This window comes from Rhodamnia argentea, chromosome 6, assembly GCF_020921035.1.
Source record: "Rhodamnia argentea isolate NSW1041297 chromosome 6, ASM2092103v1, whole genome shotgun sequence".
Lineage (NCBI taxonomy): Eukaryota > Viridiplantae > Streptophyta > Magnoliopsida > Myrtales > Myrtaceae > Rhodamnia > Rhodamnia argentea.
Genome location: NC_063155.1, coordinates 10,266,324 through 10,283,546, shown reverse-complemented (window position 1 = coordinate 10,283,546; position 17,223 = coordinate 10,266,324). Strand labels below are relative to the sequence as shown.

Sequence of the window (17,223 nt, the reverse complement as noted above, 5' to 3'; positions counted from 1 at the left end):
TCGCTAAATATTCAATGTCGCTCATTTGCGACGAAAAATTAATTTCGTCGCTAATTACACTAGTTGGCGACGAAAAATGAATTTCATTGGTAAACTGAATTAGCGACGAAACATCACTTTCGTTGCTAATTAGAAGCAAATTAGCGACAGAACATGAATTTCGTCACTAATGATAAGCAAATTAGCTACGAAGCACAATGTTCGTCGCTAATTATTCAATGTCGCTCATTTGCGACGAAAAATTAATTTCGTCGCTAAATGTAATTAGCGACGAAACATGAATATCATCGCTAATTAGTGAGGAACAAAAAAACCCTAGCCGCAGTCTAAATAGAGCTCAAAAAATATATCGGGTCCTTTACCTAAAAAATATCTTGTATGTCGGGTTAAATGATGAACCGGACTAAATACATAAAATTCAAGACATATTTAACAATAACTATAATAATTTAAAACGATAACAACAACAACATAATTAAAGTCATCGCAAATGTGCAACGAATGTCCTATTAGTGAAAGTGTCAGAAATCCTAATCTTCATCTTCATCTTCATCCTCCGTCGCGAAGTCAGATTCTTCATCACATTCCACATTTGATTCACGAATTTCAATTGGATCCACAACTATTACTGCTCCACAAGGATCTCGTAAAGTCGGAATGTTGTATTCCTCAACTTCAACGGTGTTACAAACTTCCTCTTGTTGATACACTATATCCTTCCAGTGTTCCTCGATTTTTCTTCGTGCTTTGGTTTTACATACAGCCCACTAATCGGCTTTGTTGCGCTTCAAACTAGGATACGATGCATAATATACTTGAATTGCTTGTTGTGCCAAGACAAACGGTTCATATTTCATATACCTTTTCTTATGATTTACTTCAACCAAATTAAACTTCGTATGCACCTTCATTCCTCCGATAGGATCGAACCACATGCACTTCAATAACACAACCTGCATTAATGGTCCAGGGTACTCTATCTCTATGATTTCATCTAATAAGCCATAAAAATCATCTTTCGGACTTCCATCATTAGATGATCGAACACACACACCACTATTCATTGTAGTTTTTCCCATTCCATACTCTCGAGTGTGAAAATTGTACCCGTTTATGAAATATGCTGGCCAAGTTCGTACCCTTCTTTGTGGACCCCATGATAGATGATATAGTAATCCTTGTTCTTCGACTTGATCATGATTACTGTGAACCCGAAGGCACACACGCAAAGTCAATAACATTTTTTAATAATGATTTACAAAATATTAATAACTTGCCTTTTGTCCATAGGCATCTTACATATATTTTGAACCATGCTGCAAATTCTTCATCGCACAAACGTTGAAACTCATTAAATGGTAGTTCATACATTGAAGTTTGAAAAATCCTGTTAACAAATACCATTTATATATTAGCAAATATTTGACACACAATAAATATATTTGCAAAAGTACACTTACTCGAAGTATGGCTCTACTTCTGGACAGTTCAGCAAAATATATGTATGGGCTGTCCGCCATTCTTCGTCTGTTAAATAACGAAACTTACATGCACCGCTTGGTCGACCAAGATAATTGAAAATAGATAATGATTTGCAATTGGGAGCAATGGGCCCCTCATCATTCCTTCCCGCTCTCCGTCTCTTGCACCGCACGTGCGGCTCAAAATAGTATGATGCAAATGTTGTCACTTCTTCCACAATATATGCATTACAAATTGAAGCTTCAACGCATGTCTTGTTCTTCACTTTTCTCTTCAAATAATATAAGAACCTAGTTCCAATTGGAAAAAGTTTATCAGAACATAATAAGTGATAAAATAATTTCAAATTTATTAAGAAAAATATTTTACCTCTCAAATGGATACATCCAGCGAAATTGGATGGGACTCGCAACTTTGGCCTCATAAGGCAAGTGAACTAAGAGATGCTCCATTGAATCAAAGAACGATAGAGGAAATATCCTTTCTAAGTTGCAAAGAATGATTGGAATATCTCTCTCCAGCTTCTCCATGTGTGATGCTTTTAACACTGTCGAGCAAATATCATGAAGAAAATTACTTAACTCCGTGATGGCGCCCCATACAAAATTTGGTAGAAGTTCCTTAAAAGCTATTGGAATTAGTCTTTCCATAACTATGTGGCAATCATTCAAATCAACACATCTCTCGAGGTTCGAAGCGTATCCATCGTGAAATCGCACAGATTTCAGCCATTGACAAACAACCCGTCTCTGCTCCCCGTCCAATGTGTAAACCGCTTTTGGTTTTGGTCCCCGTCGCTTGCATCCACATCTAGTGCTGGCCGATCACAAATAACTCTCATATCTTTTCTTGCATTCAAATTGTCTTTCGTTTTTCCAGTGACATCCATCACAGTATGTATGATATTGTCGAAAACATTCTTTTTTATGTGCATGACGTCAAGATTATGACGAATAACATGGGTCTTCCATATGGTAGATCCCAAAATATGTTACGCTTAGTCCACTTATGTGTGCTTCGATACGCAATAGTCGTGCCAAGGGGGTTTTCAACAACAATCGGAAAATGATGCACTCGCTCGCAAATTTGATCACCTGTCAACCTCAATGGTGGGGATGTTCTTTCAATCCTATTCTTGATGAACTCTTTCTTATTCCTTCGGAATGTATGATTTATCGGCAAAAATTGTCTGTGACAATCAAAATAGCTGGCCTTCTTACCGTGTTTTAATTTGAATGACTTTGATCTCTCCATACATATCGGACATCCTAAGATCCCGGTTGTACTCCATCCAGATAACATCCCATAAGCTGGAAAGTCATTTATCGTCCAAAGAAGTGCAGCCTTCATTACAAATGTTTGATCAGTAGAAACATCATACGTAAGAATACCTTCATCCCATAGCCGTCGTAACTCCGCAATCAATGGTTGCATATAAACATCTATCAATTTTTTCGAATTTTGCGAGCTAGGCACGATCAATGTCAAAAACATGTAAGGTGTCTTCATGCACATACCAGGTGGAAGATTGTATGGAGTTAAGATAACCGGCCAACACGAATAATTTTTTCCCGATTTTCCAAATGGGGCAAATCCATCAACACAGAGACCTAACCCGATGTTTCGAGGCTCCATCGCAAACTCGGGGTATGTTCTATCAAAATGTTTCCATGCCTCTGCATCCGAAGGATGACATATCAGACGCTCCTCGGTTTCATGATTTGCATGCCAAGTCATGTGTCCAAGATGGGCTTGAGACGCATAAAGACTTTGCGATCCGGGGATTAAGGGCGGATAAAACAATTGCTTGCATAGTCCGTACTTCCTATTACGACCCTACCTCCCGCTAATCTTGTACCTCGGTTGGCTACAGAATTTGCAAGATTCGGCACTTTCATCATCCGCCCAATATAACATACAACCCCTACTACATACATCAATCCTTACAATTGGAAGACCTAAGTTATCCACTAGCTTCTTCATGTCATAAAAATCACTTGGCATGATGTTATCGCAAGGCATTGCTTCCCGCATTTCGTCAACAAAAGAGTTGAAGCAATTCTCGGACACATTATGCTCTGCCTTGATGTTTAACATTCTTGCGGTCACTGATAACTTAATGTGATTATCACAACCTGCCCATAAAGGTTCATCTGCTGCTTTCAGCATTTCCTAGAACCGATTAGATGTAAAATTTTCATTATGCACATTCTCATCAATACCTGTTACTCCCGCCTCTTCCAATTGTGATGCATAGCTAGTACCCACTTGTTCGGATGTAGAAGCAAAACTAGTACTTGCATGGTTCGATTCCGAAATGAAATTCTGACCAGCTACATCAATCACCATCATCTGATATGGGTTCAATTGGTTATAATAGCTACATTCTTCCCTAACTGAAAATTGATCACTTCTTCGATATTCTTCATCAGATATAAATGGTTCACCATGGCAAGTCCAATTATAATAATTTGTAGTAAACTCAAATCTACAAATATGTTCTCTAACTTTGTCACACACATGAAATTTACTATTACTGCACATTTTACACGGACACCTTAATTTATTTCCATCCATAAACTCAAATTTACTACTAGCAAATTCCAAAAACTATTCCAACCCAAGACTAAACTCATCAATCAATCCTCGTCGTCCAGGTAAGTTCTTATTATACATCAAAGCCCTATCTCTTTGCATTGTGCCTGTATAAATATTAAAAAACCATATCTACTAGTTAATATTCTTAATTAAAACCATAAAATCGTAAAAATTAAAATTCTATCCGTGACGCAAAAATTACTTTGAAGTTGAAAAAAAAAATCATATCAAGAAGACTTACCCAAGTATTTGACTGAAATATTTATAGCACAAAGCGGTCAATTTGATGAGAATTGCAATGGTTACTTGGATTGCGAGACCTTCAAATAGACATGTACCTTAAAGAAAGAAAAATTACATAAGATTCATGAAGCTTATGGCAATTCATAGAAGAAAATGGTGAAAAAAAGAAGAATTTATTCTAATTAGCGACGAAAAAAATACGTTCGTCGTTAAATTTCGTCACTAATTAGTGACGAAATTTAAAGTTCGTCGCTAATTAGTGACGAAAACAATTTTCGTCACTAATTAGTGACGAACATATTTTTTTCGTCACTAACTCGACGGATCTCCTCAATTCACCGCAACCCTATATGAATAATCCAACGGAATAATCTTACAAATATTGTCACTAATTGTGCATTACTACACTTTTTTACAGAGACACCATAACTTATTTCAATCCATGTGCTCAATTTTACTTTGAAATTGAAAAAAACAAATTACAATGTCAAGAAGACTTACCGAAGCATCCGATTGAACTTTTTGTAGCAGTAGTAGTCAATTTGATAAAAATTGCAAGGTTCACTTAGCGAGACCTTCAAATGGATACGTACCTAAAAAAATAGAAATTACTTAAGATTCATGAAGCTTGTGGCAATTGATAGAAGAAAATAGTGAAATAAATTACCACAAGGCACAAATAAGAATAGAAATGAGAGAAGACATAAGGCACAAGAGAAGGGCGAAGAGAGGAGAGAGGAGAGTGGGCGAAAGAGAAGAGTGCGGAGAGAGAAGGTAATGTCATTATAAAGAGCGAAATTTTACTCAGCCACGAGATTAGCGACGAAAATATCTTGTACAAATTTAGCGACAAATGTACCGACGAAATTTGAAATCAACGATGTAAAACCGTCGGTGGCTTTAGCGACGAACTTTAGGGACGAAATATTTTGCGTCGCTAAATTAGCGACGACAATAAATATTTGTCGCTAATTAGCGACGAAATAAGCGACAAACTATTTTTCCTCGCTAATTAGCGACGCGAAATGGTTTCGTCGTTAATAAAGCAAGCAAAATTTAGCGACGAAATTATTTTTCGTCGCTAAATTAGCGACACAAAGCCAATTCGTCGCTAAATTTGCGATGTTAGCGGCATTGGTCGGAGTTTAGTGACGAAATATATTTAGTCGCTAATTTGCGACGAAAATAATTTTCATCGCAAATTAGGGACAAATTTTTTTCCATGGCTATTGTCGTCGCCAATTAGCCACGAATTATTTTTTGTCGCTAATTTCGTCGCAAATTAGTGACGAATAATTTCCATCACAAATATTTCGTGGCTAAATCTAATTTTGTGACGAAAATAATAGTTCGCCGCTAATTAGTGACGAAACTTGATTTTCGTCGCTAAATTTTAAGAAAAGAATTTGCGATGAAAAAAGACGTTCGTCTCTAATTAGCGATGAAACTTGGCCTTATGTCGCTAATTAGCGACGAGTCCTATTTTCGTCGCAAAGTATATAGGGACGAATAATATTTTCAAGGCCATTTTTGTTGCTAACATGCGACAAAATAGTTTTCGTGGCTATTTTCGTCGCAAATTAGCAATGAAATATTTTTTGTGGCTATTTTCGTTGCAAATTAGAGACAAAAAATATATTGTGGTCATTTTCGTCGCAAATTAGTGACGAAATTTTTTCCGTCGCTATATTCGTCGCTAATTAGCGACGACATTTTTCATCACTAATTTCGTCGCAAATAGCGACGAATCTTATTTTTGTCACTATTTTCGTCGGAAATTAGCGACAAATTGTTTTCGTCGCAAATTTTTCGTGACTAAATCCGTGTATTTTTGTAGTGGGGAAGCCCAAGATACCCCTTTTGGCTGGGACTGTATGCTGTATTTAATATTACTCAAGAGCTAACTCTCAATCGATTCGCACGCATTTTAGGACATTGACGCAAGGGAAGATCTTGTCTGCTTGGATGGACACTATACCAAAACAAGTCTTATTCACTTTGAAAAAGCTTTGCCACGTAACGTGAAGTGATGATCAATGGATTCTTTTTCCAGATAGCCACGATCTATATCTGCCAATGACGCTGGGCTAACGTATTTAATGTTTTTCTATTTGGTTTTCTTTGGATTTCTTTGCATGCATGCGCTCGAACCCGTCAAACCTGTGTGTTGGATCGAGTTTGGATCGAGTCATAAATAGTCCGACCTAAATAGACTCATTTACCCCCATTGCAATGTCAATCTAGTGGCCGATACCCGACTCATATCCAATTCGTACCCCGACCCAATTCATTTTCTTAAAATACTTTCACATTTAATCCAATATAGGAAAACCCATATTCAAATTGAGATGAGAGTGTCAAGTAAATGAGCGCGAGATCGAGTTATGACTCATTTAACCCATTGCAATGTCAATCTAAGTATGTTGTAAACTCGTTTATGGCTCATTTATTGAATATGTCTAATCCATTTAATAAGCCAGCTTGTCATATAAGTTACGAAATGAGTTTACAATCCATTTTGACAGGTCTAAACTAACATAGCTAAAGAGAGAGATGCATTTGCATGGTTTTTCCAAAGACGAGCTCTACAAAATCAAAGAGTAGAAAACTTGTCTGCTAAGTGAATAGCATGTTTAGCGTATTAATATGTAATTTATATATATGACGGGTTACTTTTGTAATTATGTTTTTGTCTATATCCATATTATGATTATTCACTCCTATAAATACATTTCATATAATCTTAATTAGAGTTGAGCCACCATAAACACTTAGTCGTTATTTTCTCTCTAACTCTAAATATCAACACGATATCATAGTAGGAGAACACATTAAATTCTTCAACGTCCTTACCCTAAATCAATAATGCCCTTGCTCCAATTACCATCTCAATAATGTTCGATACCTTTAATTTTTTTCTTATTCTCTACCATCTCTTCGGCCATCGTTTTTCCTTTTTGTTAATCTCAATTCACATCACCTGTCAACAACATTCCGTCCACTTTCACCTCTTCTTTCCTCTTCTCTACTGCTGCAATATTTGGTGCTGCATGAATTACGACCGTGCAATCAACCTCTCCCTCTATTGTTCTTCCCAACATAACTAGTCCCGTCTCCATCAAACTTGATACGAACAATTATCTTTTGTGCAAATCTCAGTTTGAACATATTTTAATCCACAACGATCTGCTAGGCCATGTGGATGGATCTTTTCCGTGTCCTCGAAAGCTTTTCCATGAACAAAATGATACCGTGGTGGTCAATAGCTCCTATTCCACCTTGGTCAAGACAGATAAATGCTTTCGTAGTTTGATTGACTCGATCCTCACAGTCAAGATTTTCCATAAAGTTCATGACCTTCGAACATATCGAGACATTTGGCATGCTCTAGGACGACACTTTACCGATCGTTGCGCAGCCAAGAAAATTGGACTAAAAGTCAATTAGGACGCTGTTAAGAAACCCCGATCAATCAATGTCCGACTATCTTTGGCATCTGAAGTCAATTGTGGATTCCCTTATCGTAATCAATTGCTCTGTCTCTAATAAGGACTTGTTGATTCAAGCCCTCAATTTGGCTCTGTTGAGAGTATGATCCATTTGTCATAATTGTTGCCAATGGCCCTACTATTTTTTCCTTTAGTGATTCGGGGTCACGTCTTCTCATCCAAAAAAATCTATTTCTCTGAAAATTGAATCCCTTATCTTCATCCGATGCTCATTGTGCTTTATATGGTCATGCCACTTCACCTAATCCACCATTTTGAGGGTCTCGGGGTGGATGTAATTCTAGGGGCCGAAGGTCCGATCGGGGCTAAGATGAATAGTTCTTAGATGATCAACTGAGTTGGTAATCCTCCAAGGATAGATTCAATTCATAGTCATTCTCTATCCCCTATGCTAATCACTCCTCCCCCTCTTCTAGTAGGCCTCGTGGTGGTTCGAAGCCCTATGTAACCCCATTCACCTAGGGAGGCATTCTTGGATCTAGGTCTCATATTTCTTGTCAGATATGTAATAGAATTCGGCACACCGCGCTATAGTGTCGACAACGATCCAACCATGCTTTCACCGCTATTGATCTATTGGACTCCTTCTTATCTTGTTCGATTGGTGAGACCTTTGATCCAATGTGGTATCTTGACGGTGGGGCGTCAATACACATGACTAGTTGCATTGGTAAAATTCTAAATCCTAGACCCTTTTTTGATTTGACAAAACTTTCGGTTGGTGATGGTTGCTGATTGCCTATTAAGCAAATCGGTAAAGCTTTTTTACAGGTTGATTCTCGACCTTTGCTGTTATCTCATGTCTATCATGTCCTTAATCTTACTCACAATCTTCTCCAATTACTCACTTTGTTGTACAAATACATGCACTATTGATTTAATGGTTCATCCTTTTCTTTGCAAGACCAACGAACCAAGAAAGTTCTCCTCCATGCTGATTCTTCTCGTGATTTTTATTCAATTCTCAACTCCTTGGTATCATCTCATTTGCATCCTAGCGTGGCTTCTTTTACTTCACTCACTCGTTGGCATGCTAGTCTTAGTCATCCAAATAGAAAAGTGTGTGCAATTTTAGTTCTTGGTCGGTATCTTGTGAGTCATGTCTTGTAGGCAAATCTCATCAATTGCCTTTTGAGTCTGTTAGTCATTGTGCATCTTTTCTTTTATTTGTAATTCATTCCTATGTATAAACAAGTCCAATTTTATGTAATTCTGGTTTTGAATATTTTGTGTTTGTCATTGATGACTAGCCTAAATTCACTTGGGTTTTTCCGATGAAAAATAAATCTAAAGTGTGATTCACACTTTCATCGCTTTTGTTGTTTTATCGAAAATCTGTGCAATGCCAAAAGGAAAGAAAGGGGGAAAATGAGATGAACGATCTGAATTTACAACCCTAGCCAAAAAGCTAACAATTGAATGCTTATTGTCAGCACGTGAGAATTAGAGTTCACATGTAAAACCGTTGAATAATCCTATTGCATGCAAAGATGCTGGAGACAACGTTAGGCAAAAAGTGTAGAAATGCCATAAACCTTTTGCATTAGTACCAATTCAGTGTTAAACTTTTTAATTCTGTCAATTTAGTCATAAACCTTTTACATTTGTTGAGTCATAATTTTGGTCGAAGATCGCCGACGTGGAAGCCGATCGTCCTACGTGACCCGATCTACGATGACCAGCACTAACGTGGAGATCTTTTTATTATAATTTTTCAATATTTTTAATATTTTTCTCTTCTTTTTTCCTTTTTCTTTTCTTTACTCTTTTTTTATTGAGGGCCGGCGAGCCCTCGCTCAGATCCGATGATGGCCGTGAGGGTCGTCGCCCCTCACCCGTGGATGGCAAGGGTTTGTCGATGACTCTCGCCGAGCCATAGTAATAAAAAAGCAAAGAAAAGAAAAAGAAAAAAGAAGAAGAAAAAAATCAAAAAATTAATACCAAATGAGCAATATAAAAAAAATTATAAAAATAATATCTACGTCGCACCAACTTTGCACGTAGGACAACCAACGTCCACATCGGTGATTTTCGGCTAAAATTAGCTCGATATAGGGGTGTGCAAACTGGATCGAACCGCAAGGGGTTGGTCCGGTTCTTGAGGGGGGGTCCGATTCTCGGTCCTAATAAATAGGACTGGTGACCGGGCGGTCCGGTCCCAAGTTCTATGGTACATGTAAGACATGGACTTTTGGCTAATAATCATATCACGTGGATATATAGAGCATATGAGCTCTCTTATAATTTTGTCTTCTAATTTTAGATTACAATAAAAGTACATAAAAGTAACAAAAAAAATAAAAAATAAGGCAGTCAAAATCTTAAAATCGGATCAGCGAAAAATTGTGGTTAATAGTTGACGCTGAAGAGTTGACGCTGACGGTTCCACGGTCTGACTTGGTGGGACGGTCAGCTTGGCTTTTTCCGGATCATGACGTCATGATAACAGACTTGATATTTCAACTTCAACGCTCGCGCGCCACAGACTCTTCTGGCGGTCCAACGTTCATCATCAGAACAGAAGAGAAGCAATCCAAAACCAGCACAATCCCCACTCCTCTCCCGTCTCCTTCACCATTCCCATGGCCTACCAAGCCAGCGCCTCCGGCGACTCCTCCGCCGTCGACCCCGACAGCGGCTACTGTTCCACCACCAAGACCTTCCACAGCCTCCGCCCCCACGTCCCTCTCCCTCCCACCTCCCAACCCCTCTCCATCTCCCACTACGCCCTCTCGCTCCTCCCCCCCTCCTCCTCCTCCTCCTCCCCCTCCTCCACCTTCCTCGTCGACGCCCCCTCCGGCCACCGCCTCTCCTACCCCGACTTCCTCCGCCGAGTTCGCTCCCTCGCCCTCTCCCTCCAGTCCCGCTTCTCTCTCTCCAAGGGCGACGTCGCCTTCGTCCTCGCCCCTCCCTCCTTGCACGTCCCCGTCGTCTACTTCTCCCTCCTCTCCATCGGCGTCGTCATTTCCCCCGCCAATCCTCTCGGCTCTCCCTCCGAGATCGCCCAACAGTGCCGCCTCTGCCGGCCCACCATCGCCTTCTCCACCTCCCAGATCGCTCCCAAGCTACCTAGGGTCCCGCGCGGCACCGTCCTCTTCGACTCGCCCGAGTTCGATTCCATGCTGACTGGGTACGGCTGGAGCGGCGACGGTCCCGCGGCGGAGGCCATGCCTCCGAACCGGGTCGAGCAGTCCGATTCGGCGGCCATCCTGTTCTCGTCCGGCACGACGGGCAGAGTCAAAGGAGTCCTGCTGACTCACCGCAATCTGATTGCGCTGCTCGCCGGGCTTTATCACCTGCAGGGGGAGCGAGACGAGTCGGTGCCCAACCCCGTGTCCCTCTTCACGCTGCCTCTGTTCCACGTGTTCGGGTTCTTCATGCTGGTCAGAGCGTTCGCGCTCGGGGAGACGGCGGTCCTGATGGATAAGTTCGATTTCGTGGCGATGTTAGGGGCGATCGAGAAGTACCGAGTGACGTACATGCCGGTGTCCCCGCCACTGATCGTGGCGTTCGTGAAGTCGGAGATCACGGGGAAGTACGATCTGAGCTCGCTCCAGGCGCTAAGGTGCGGCGGCGCCCCGCTCGGGAAGGAGGTCGCTGACCGGTTCAGACACAGGTTCCCCCACGTGCAGATCGGCCAGGTTAATTTATCATTATTTGCGAACAATAACTCCGACAGGACATTCGGTACGGTCAATGAAAATCAAAATTGAGACACTTTCGTCAACGCTTAGTTGTTTATCCAGACCGGCAGTGTGACACCGTTTACCTTGAAAATGATTGGCTTCTAGAGCTGGTCAACCGATTTTGGTAACACCCCATTGTCGTCTACTGGCTTTTTGACTAATCTAATAAAGTAATACCTGGTCGAATGCTATTAGTCTGCAACAAACCCTGAGACGGATGCCTGATTAAACTAATGATCAACGTGTTCAATTTTGAATTTGAACCCTCGTGATTCCTGGTTTTGAAATGCTTAGACATTGACCCAGCACCAGCGACCTCTCTTAATTTGGGCCGACATTCGTAGACTGAATAGTATGAAATGGTGCTTTTACATGTGATAAATGGAGAAGCAGAGTTCTCCCATATTTGTCAGCTTTGACTGCTGTTTTTTGGAGACAGTGGAGGCCGGCATGAGCACCTTCCTCTTGCACTGTGGTCCTAGGAGCGGGCATACCGGCAAGTGGTGCATTATTAGATCCTGAGTCCAATGGAATGTGGTTGAGTTCGACACCCGAAATTTATAAAACTGTCCAACCAAGTTGGCGAGTTTGGTTGCTTCGTTTGGAACCCAAGCGCCCGTGGTCAGGTTTGGATCATTGTAGATATGACCGTAGTGTTCTTCAACTTATTTCTAGTAATTCCAACGATTGGCTGAAAGTAACATAATGTAGTGATTGGAACACGTGGGTTCAAACGATTCCTTTAAGCAATAACTAGTTTATTAAGCTCTAACTTCTACTCCTCTGTCAAACAAAGAAATCTCATCTGGTACTTTTTCAAGTACTAGCAAATGGCTGCCTGTGCCTACTAGTCTGGGAAACTATCAAACTTCTGTTTCAGCTCTGCTGATATTTGAGTTAAGATGATCAACGTTTGAAGACAAAGACACTCAACGTTAATACTTACTCAGATTTCTATCTCAAAGGGTTGAAACCCTCATTGTGCAATAGGGATATGGTCTGACAGAGACTTGTGGCGGGGCAACTAGGATGTTGGGGCCTGATGAGGCAAACCACCATGGTTCTGTCGGTCGCATAGCTGAAAATATGGAAGCAAAGATAGTTGATCCTACCACTGGGGAGGCCCTGCCTCCTGGTCAGAGAGGAGAGCTATGGCTGCGAGGCCCAACTATCATGAAAGGTAAGGATTGGCCATAATTAGGAGCTTGATTGAACTGTGTGGAAATATCACCTTCCTTTGCTTTTAGTTTGACACTTGTGATCAAAGATTCTCCATCAATTTTCGTGCATCTTGCGTAGCAACAAAAAGGCTCTTTCTCTAGGTGGGATGTTACTTGATCTGCTGTTGATCTCAGGACTCTATATACATTACAGTGTTTCATTGTTGCTTCTTTGGACTCATCTTCCTTTAACAGTATATTGTTCAGTATGCTTTTTTTTTTTTTTTTGGTCAAATGTTCTGTATACTTCACCTTTTGACATTTTGCATCCTTTGGTCATTGTGGATCGAAATTCTGAGGATTAGTAATTATAACAGCCGATACTGGGGCAATTGGTTTATTCATTGTGGAAATAATAGTAAATGAATCTATGGTGGCCAGATTCTAGGTTCCCTTGTGAAGAGGAAGTTCAAACTGCTTCCTGGAAAGGTAGCTGCATTATACATGGTGCTATGCAAATAATAATTGCCCGCAAGTATTTTTACTCCCTTTCGACTATTGTTTATCCTTTATCAATAAAAAATGATTGAGCTCATTAATCCATTGAATAGAAACTATCTGAAATGCCCCCATTAGAATTTGTGCTAAAAATAGGTGACTGGAGCTGCAGGTTATGTAGGGGATGACAAGGCAACTGCCGAGATAATTGACTCGGATGGTTGGTTGAGGACTGGTGACCTTTGTTATATTGACTCCAAGGGGTTCTTATTCATTGTGGACAGACTGAAGGAGTTGATTAAATACAAGGGATATCAGGTGACTAGCTCGACATGGCATTTTCCCTGGATGGTTTTTGGCTTGTGTTCTGTTGTCTTTTCTTGTCAACTGGTGATGGATCATCGCATGCATCTTTCAGGTTGCTCCTGCTGAGTTGGAACATCATCTTCATTCCGACCCTGATATAACAGATGCTGCTGTGATTCCGTATGCATCTTCACTAGCTTAATTTTTTTCTTATCACTCAAATTACATTCTACCAAAACTTACCTAGGGAAAAGTAGTAGAACAAGATTTAATGAAGTGGGAAATAGATTGGCGTACGCTTTGTCTTAGGATGGAGTGGAGGAAAGCTATTAGCATTGTGGAGGGGCAGAATTCCTATATTCCAGACTGTCCTTTTTGGTCCTTTTTCCCTATACATATTTATATATTCTCATATTTATATATTTTATTTTTATTTTTGTATAATTATTTCTTTTCCCCCAATCGGTTTTGCTTTTATTTTATTTATTTTTTGTTTCATCGACTGCCGACCCCAACTAGTTTGAGATAAAGGTGATGTTGATGCTCAAATGACATTCTGCAGGAGTCAGAACTCTTATCTCCTTTTAATTTTTAAATCCTTGGTGGATTTGTATGAATTGCTGGGTTCTATCTCAAACTTCTCCCACACCCTTAAAATTTGTGGCTTCTCTTAGTAGGATGTGCTCTGCATTTTTCATGGGACTATTGCTGATTGAGGACGATACATCAGTTATATATGAGCATTTCAGTCAAATTTCTGTTATAAAATAGGTTCATCAGTATTTCCTAGACTGTTTATCTTCTTGCCTTTTCTTAACTGCACAGGAGTGATATGTTGTTTTTGTTGATCCACTTTTTCTGTGTTTTGTGATTATGTGGAAGCAGTTATCCTGATGAAGAAGCAGGGCAGATTCCCATGGCTTTTGTGGTTAGAAAACCTGGAAGCAAAATTACTGAATCTCAGGTTATGGACTTCATTGCTAAACAGGTAATTTTTTAATCCACTCAGTGATTGCACTTTTCTCTCCCACAAAGCAGGGAGATGACTGTTTCTAAACCTATAGTAAGGGTGCCTTTAGTCTTTAAGATGCTGTATATATCTGCATTAATTTGCACCGAGGTGCTGCTATCTTATGCTCTGTGCTGCAAAAGAATCACCACTTGGTATCCGGGGTCTTTTTCCAGCTACATAACATGATAGGAAGCAGATTCCACTTGATGCCGTCTATTACGATAGAGATGGAAAAATAAGAAAAGTAACAGCCCATTGAGTAGTGCCTCTTCCTCTCCACTTGGATGTTCTTGGAGTTATGCAGAACTGTTGGACTGAAAGCAGACACAGGACCTTCCACTCATTCCATCTCATGCATACAAGTTCATCTGCTTATTAATCTGTGCATGCTATTGATATGTATGTGCTAGCATACCCTATGGGTCATCTAATGATGGTGTTCTTTTTGTTCAAATGTTTTGACTCCTGGGAACCGTATTTCCAACAGTTTTTAGGAATGCATACACACGAATATAGGATTTTAGCCCCAATTTTAAACTAGAGTTGACAGCTTTTTTGGTGGATCCAAATTATTACTTTTGAGTATTCGCTGCAGGTTGCTCCATACAAGAAGATACGGCGGGTAGCTTTCATCAGTAGCATCCCAAAATCTCCGTCAGGGAAGATCTTGAGGAGAGAACTTGTTCTGGCTGCATCTGGCAGATCGGCTAATTTGTAGACACCAGGGCATTACCACCAAGTAGTAATCCATTTGAATTTGTTCATACAAGAGCTGAAAGAAAAGAAAAAAAAAAAAAGCTGTTCCTTGAAGTGAAGGGAGACTAAACTGACACACCATTTTAAGGTCCTCGTTTCTGTCCTCTGAGTTTTCGTTAGTAACCTATATTGTAACATTAGGATTCCCCCTTCATAAACTGCAAGCAGAAGCATTTCCAGACTCAATTCTTTGTAACTAAATATTGGTAAGAATTAAGCAAAAGGGGATCTATCTCTTTAAATTGTTTGAATCCAAACTAGCTGGAGATTCACACATGACTCTACGCAATTTCATGATGCACCTAACACACCAATTCAGGTCATGTTCTTTTAATGATGTGAGAAGGGAAGGTGATACAGCGGCTCATAACAACGGCCTGCTTGATACATGATCCACTTCTCTTCTTCGTTTCGTCGGTCTAATTAGCTGATCCTAATATTGAGCTAGTTGCATTGCTCATGCAAAACAACCAAGGCAACCACCATGCGGGAAAGCGATTGCGTTTGGCTTCAGAGCTAGAGATGACGAGTTGGCTCTCTTCATATAGTTGGTAGATGCGTTGGCAGATGGTTTTAGATAGACATTGACCTGCTCGATTGGTTTCGAAACCGAGTGTGGACATGTTGGATGAAGACTGAAAACTGGAATATCCTCAGAAGGCAGAAGAAAGTATGTACTGTACGTCGTTCACTCTATGTCGTTGGAAAAGACTGACCATATTAAGAGATGCTCGCACGTTTTCGAGTAACGTGAATCGCGAGCATCATTCCTATCGGCAATGATACCTCTGTTGCAAAATTTGGGACTATGGCCGCTACTATCGGATTCAACAATATGCCCGTAACTTCTTCCATTAGCTTGAAATATGAAGCTTTAGTTGAAATACCGAATCATTCCGCAGTACCAACGACAATCATTGATTGTGCCTAGTCTGGTGTAGCAAATCAGAAGTTACATGAATGTGTGCATAATAAAACCTACGTCTTGATTTCTAATCTCTTGGAGGAGTCTTCGACACACTTCAAATTTAGATAACGTTTGTTCCAAAAAAAAATATTTTAGATCACAAGGAAATCCGTTCATAGGTCATACTTCAGTTCCCTTTGCTGTGGTTGAGACTCTGTTTGGTTTCTGGTTTGATCCCTGTCTCTACCCCAAAAAAGAAAAAAGAACAAGAAAAACAGAAGCAGAAAAGCTTCCTTGTTAATTCAAACTAGATAAGCTGGGGATGGGGAAACCTACATTACAGCACTAAAAAATTGTCAAGAACACAGAAAAATTAAGATGTTGTGATCAACATCATCACAATCTGACCTGAATACATCACTAAATCTAGAAAGCAATCTAGCAGATAATGGTGACACGTTGGAAAGCCCGACTTATCTGAAAAACGGTAGGTAAACATGATATCCACCTAAAGGATCCAAGTCAAGAAGATGATATCAACCACAAGACCAGAATAAAGCGACGCCATCATCTCTAGAGCTTTGTACATTAAGGAGATGAAATAAAGACAGATGAGCAGGAAAAAAAGTACCCTTAATTAAGTGAGAAACCTTAAAGTCGAAACCGTGTTTGGATCGAATACTTGACCTTGTGATTTTGCATCTCCCCTTCAGAAGCTGGAGAATGAGAAGAAACCGAAAGAATTCAGCTGGACATGACCGCATGTTCAAATCCTTCTGCAACATGGAGAGAATGTAAAAAAATCTGTAACTTTCGGTTGAACACTCATTCAAAGAGATTAGCTATTCTCTCGCATCATTATTTTAAGTCCGCCGTTTATTTAACCGCACGGTTATTCCCTAATATAAGTCGGTATCCCTTAACTTTTCTCTCTTTCCATCTTCATGCTCTCTCTCTCTCTCTCTCTCACCTGAAATCTCTGCCCATGTCAGCTTCGAATAAATGATGATAATACCAGAATTTGTAACGGACATGAAGCTGCATTTAGGGTTGAAGCTGATGAAAA

At 40.1% G+C, this 17,223-nt stretch overlaps 1 protein-coding gene across 1 annotated transcript; it reads left to right on the top strand.

Moving 5' to 3' along the window:
• The first annotated feature begins 10,346 nt into the window (after positions 1 to 10,346).
• Positions 10,347 to 15,212, top strand: LOC115732925 (4-coumarate--CoA ligase-like 9). Its single transcript, XM_048281307.1, has 6 exons — positions 10,347 to 11,473; positions 12,509 to 12,698; positions 13,349 to 13,494; positions 13,595 to 13,662; positions 14,368 to 14,470; positions 15,090 to 15,212. Exons 1-6 carry the CDS (start codon positions 10,415 to 10,417, stop codon positions 15,210 to 15,212), a joined length of 1,689 nt encoding a protein of 562 aa, XP_048137264.1. The 5' UTR covers positions 10,347 to 10,414.
• The last annotated feature ends 2,011 nt before the right edge of the window (positions 15,213 to 17,223 follow it).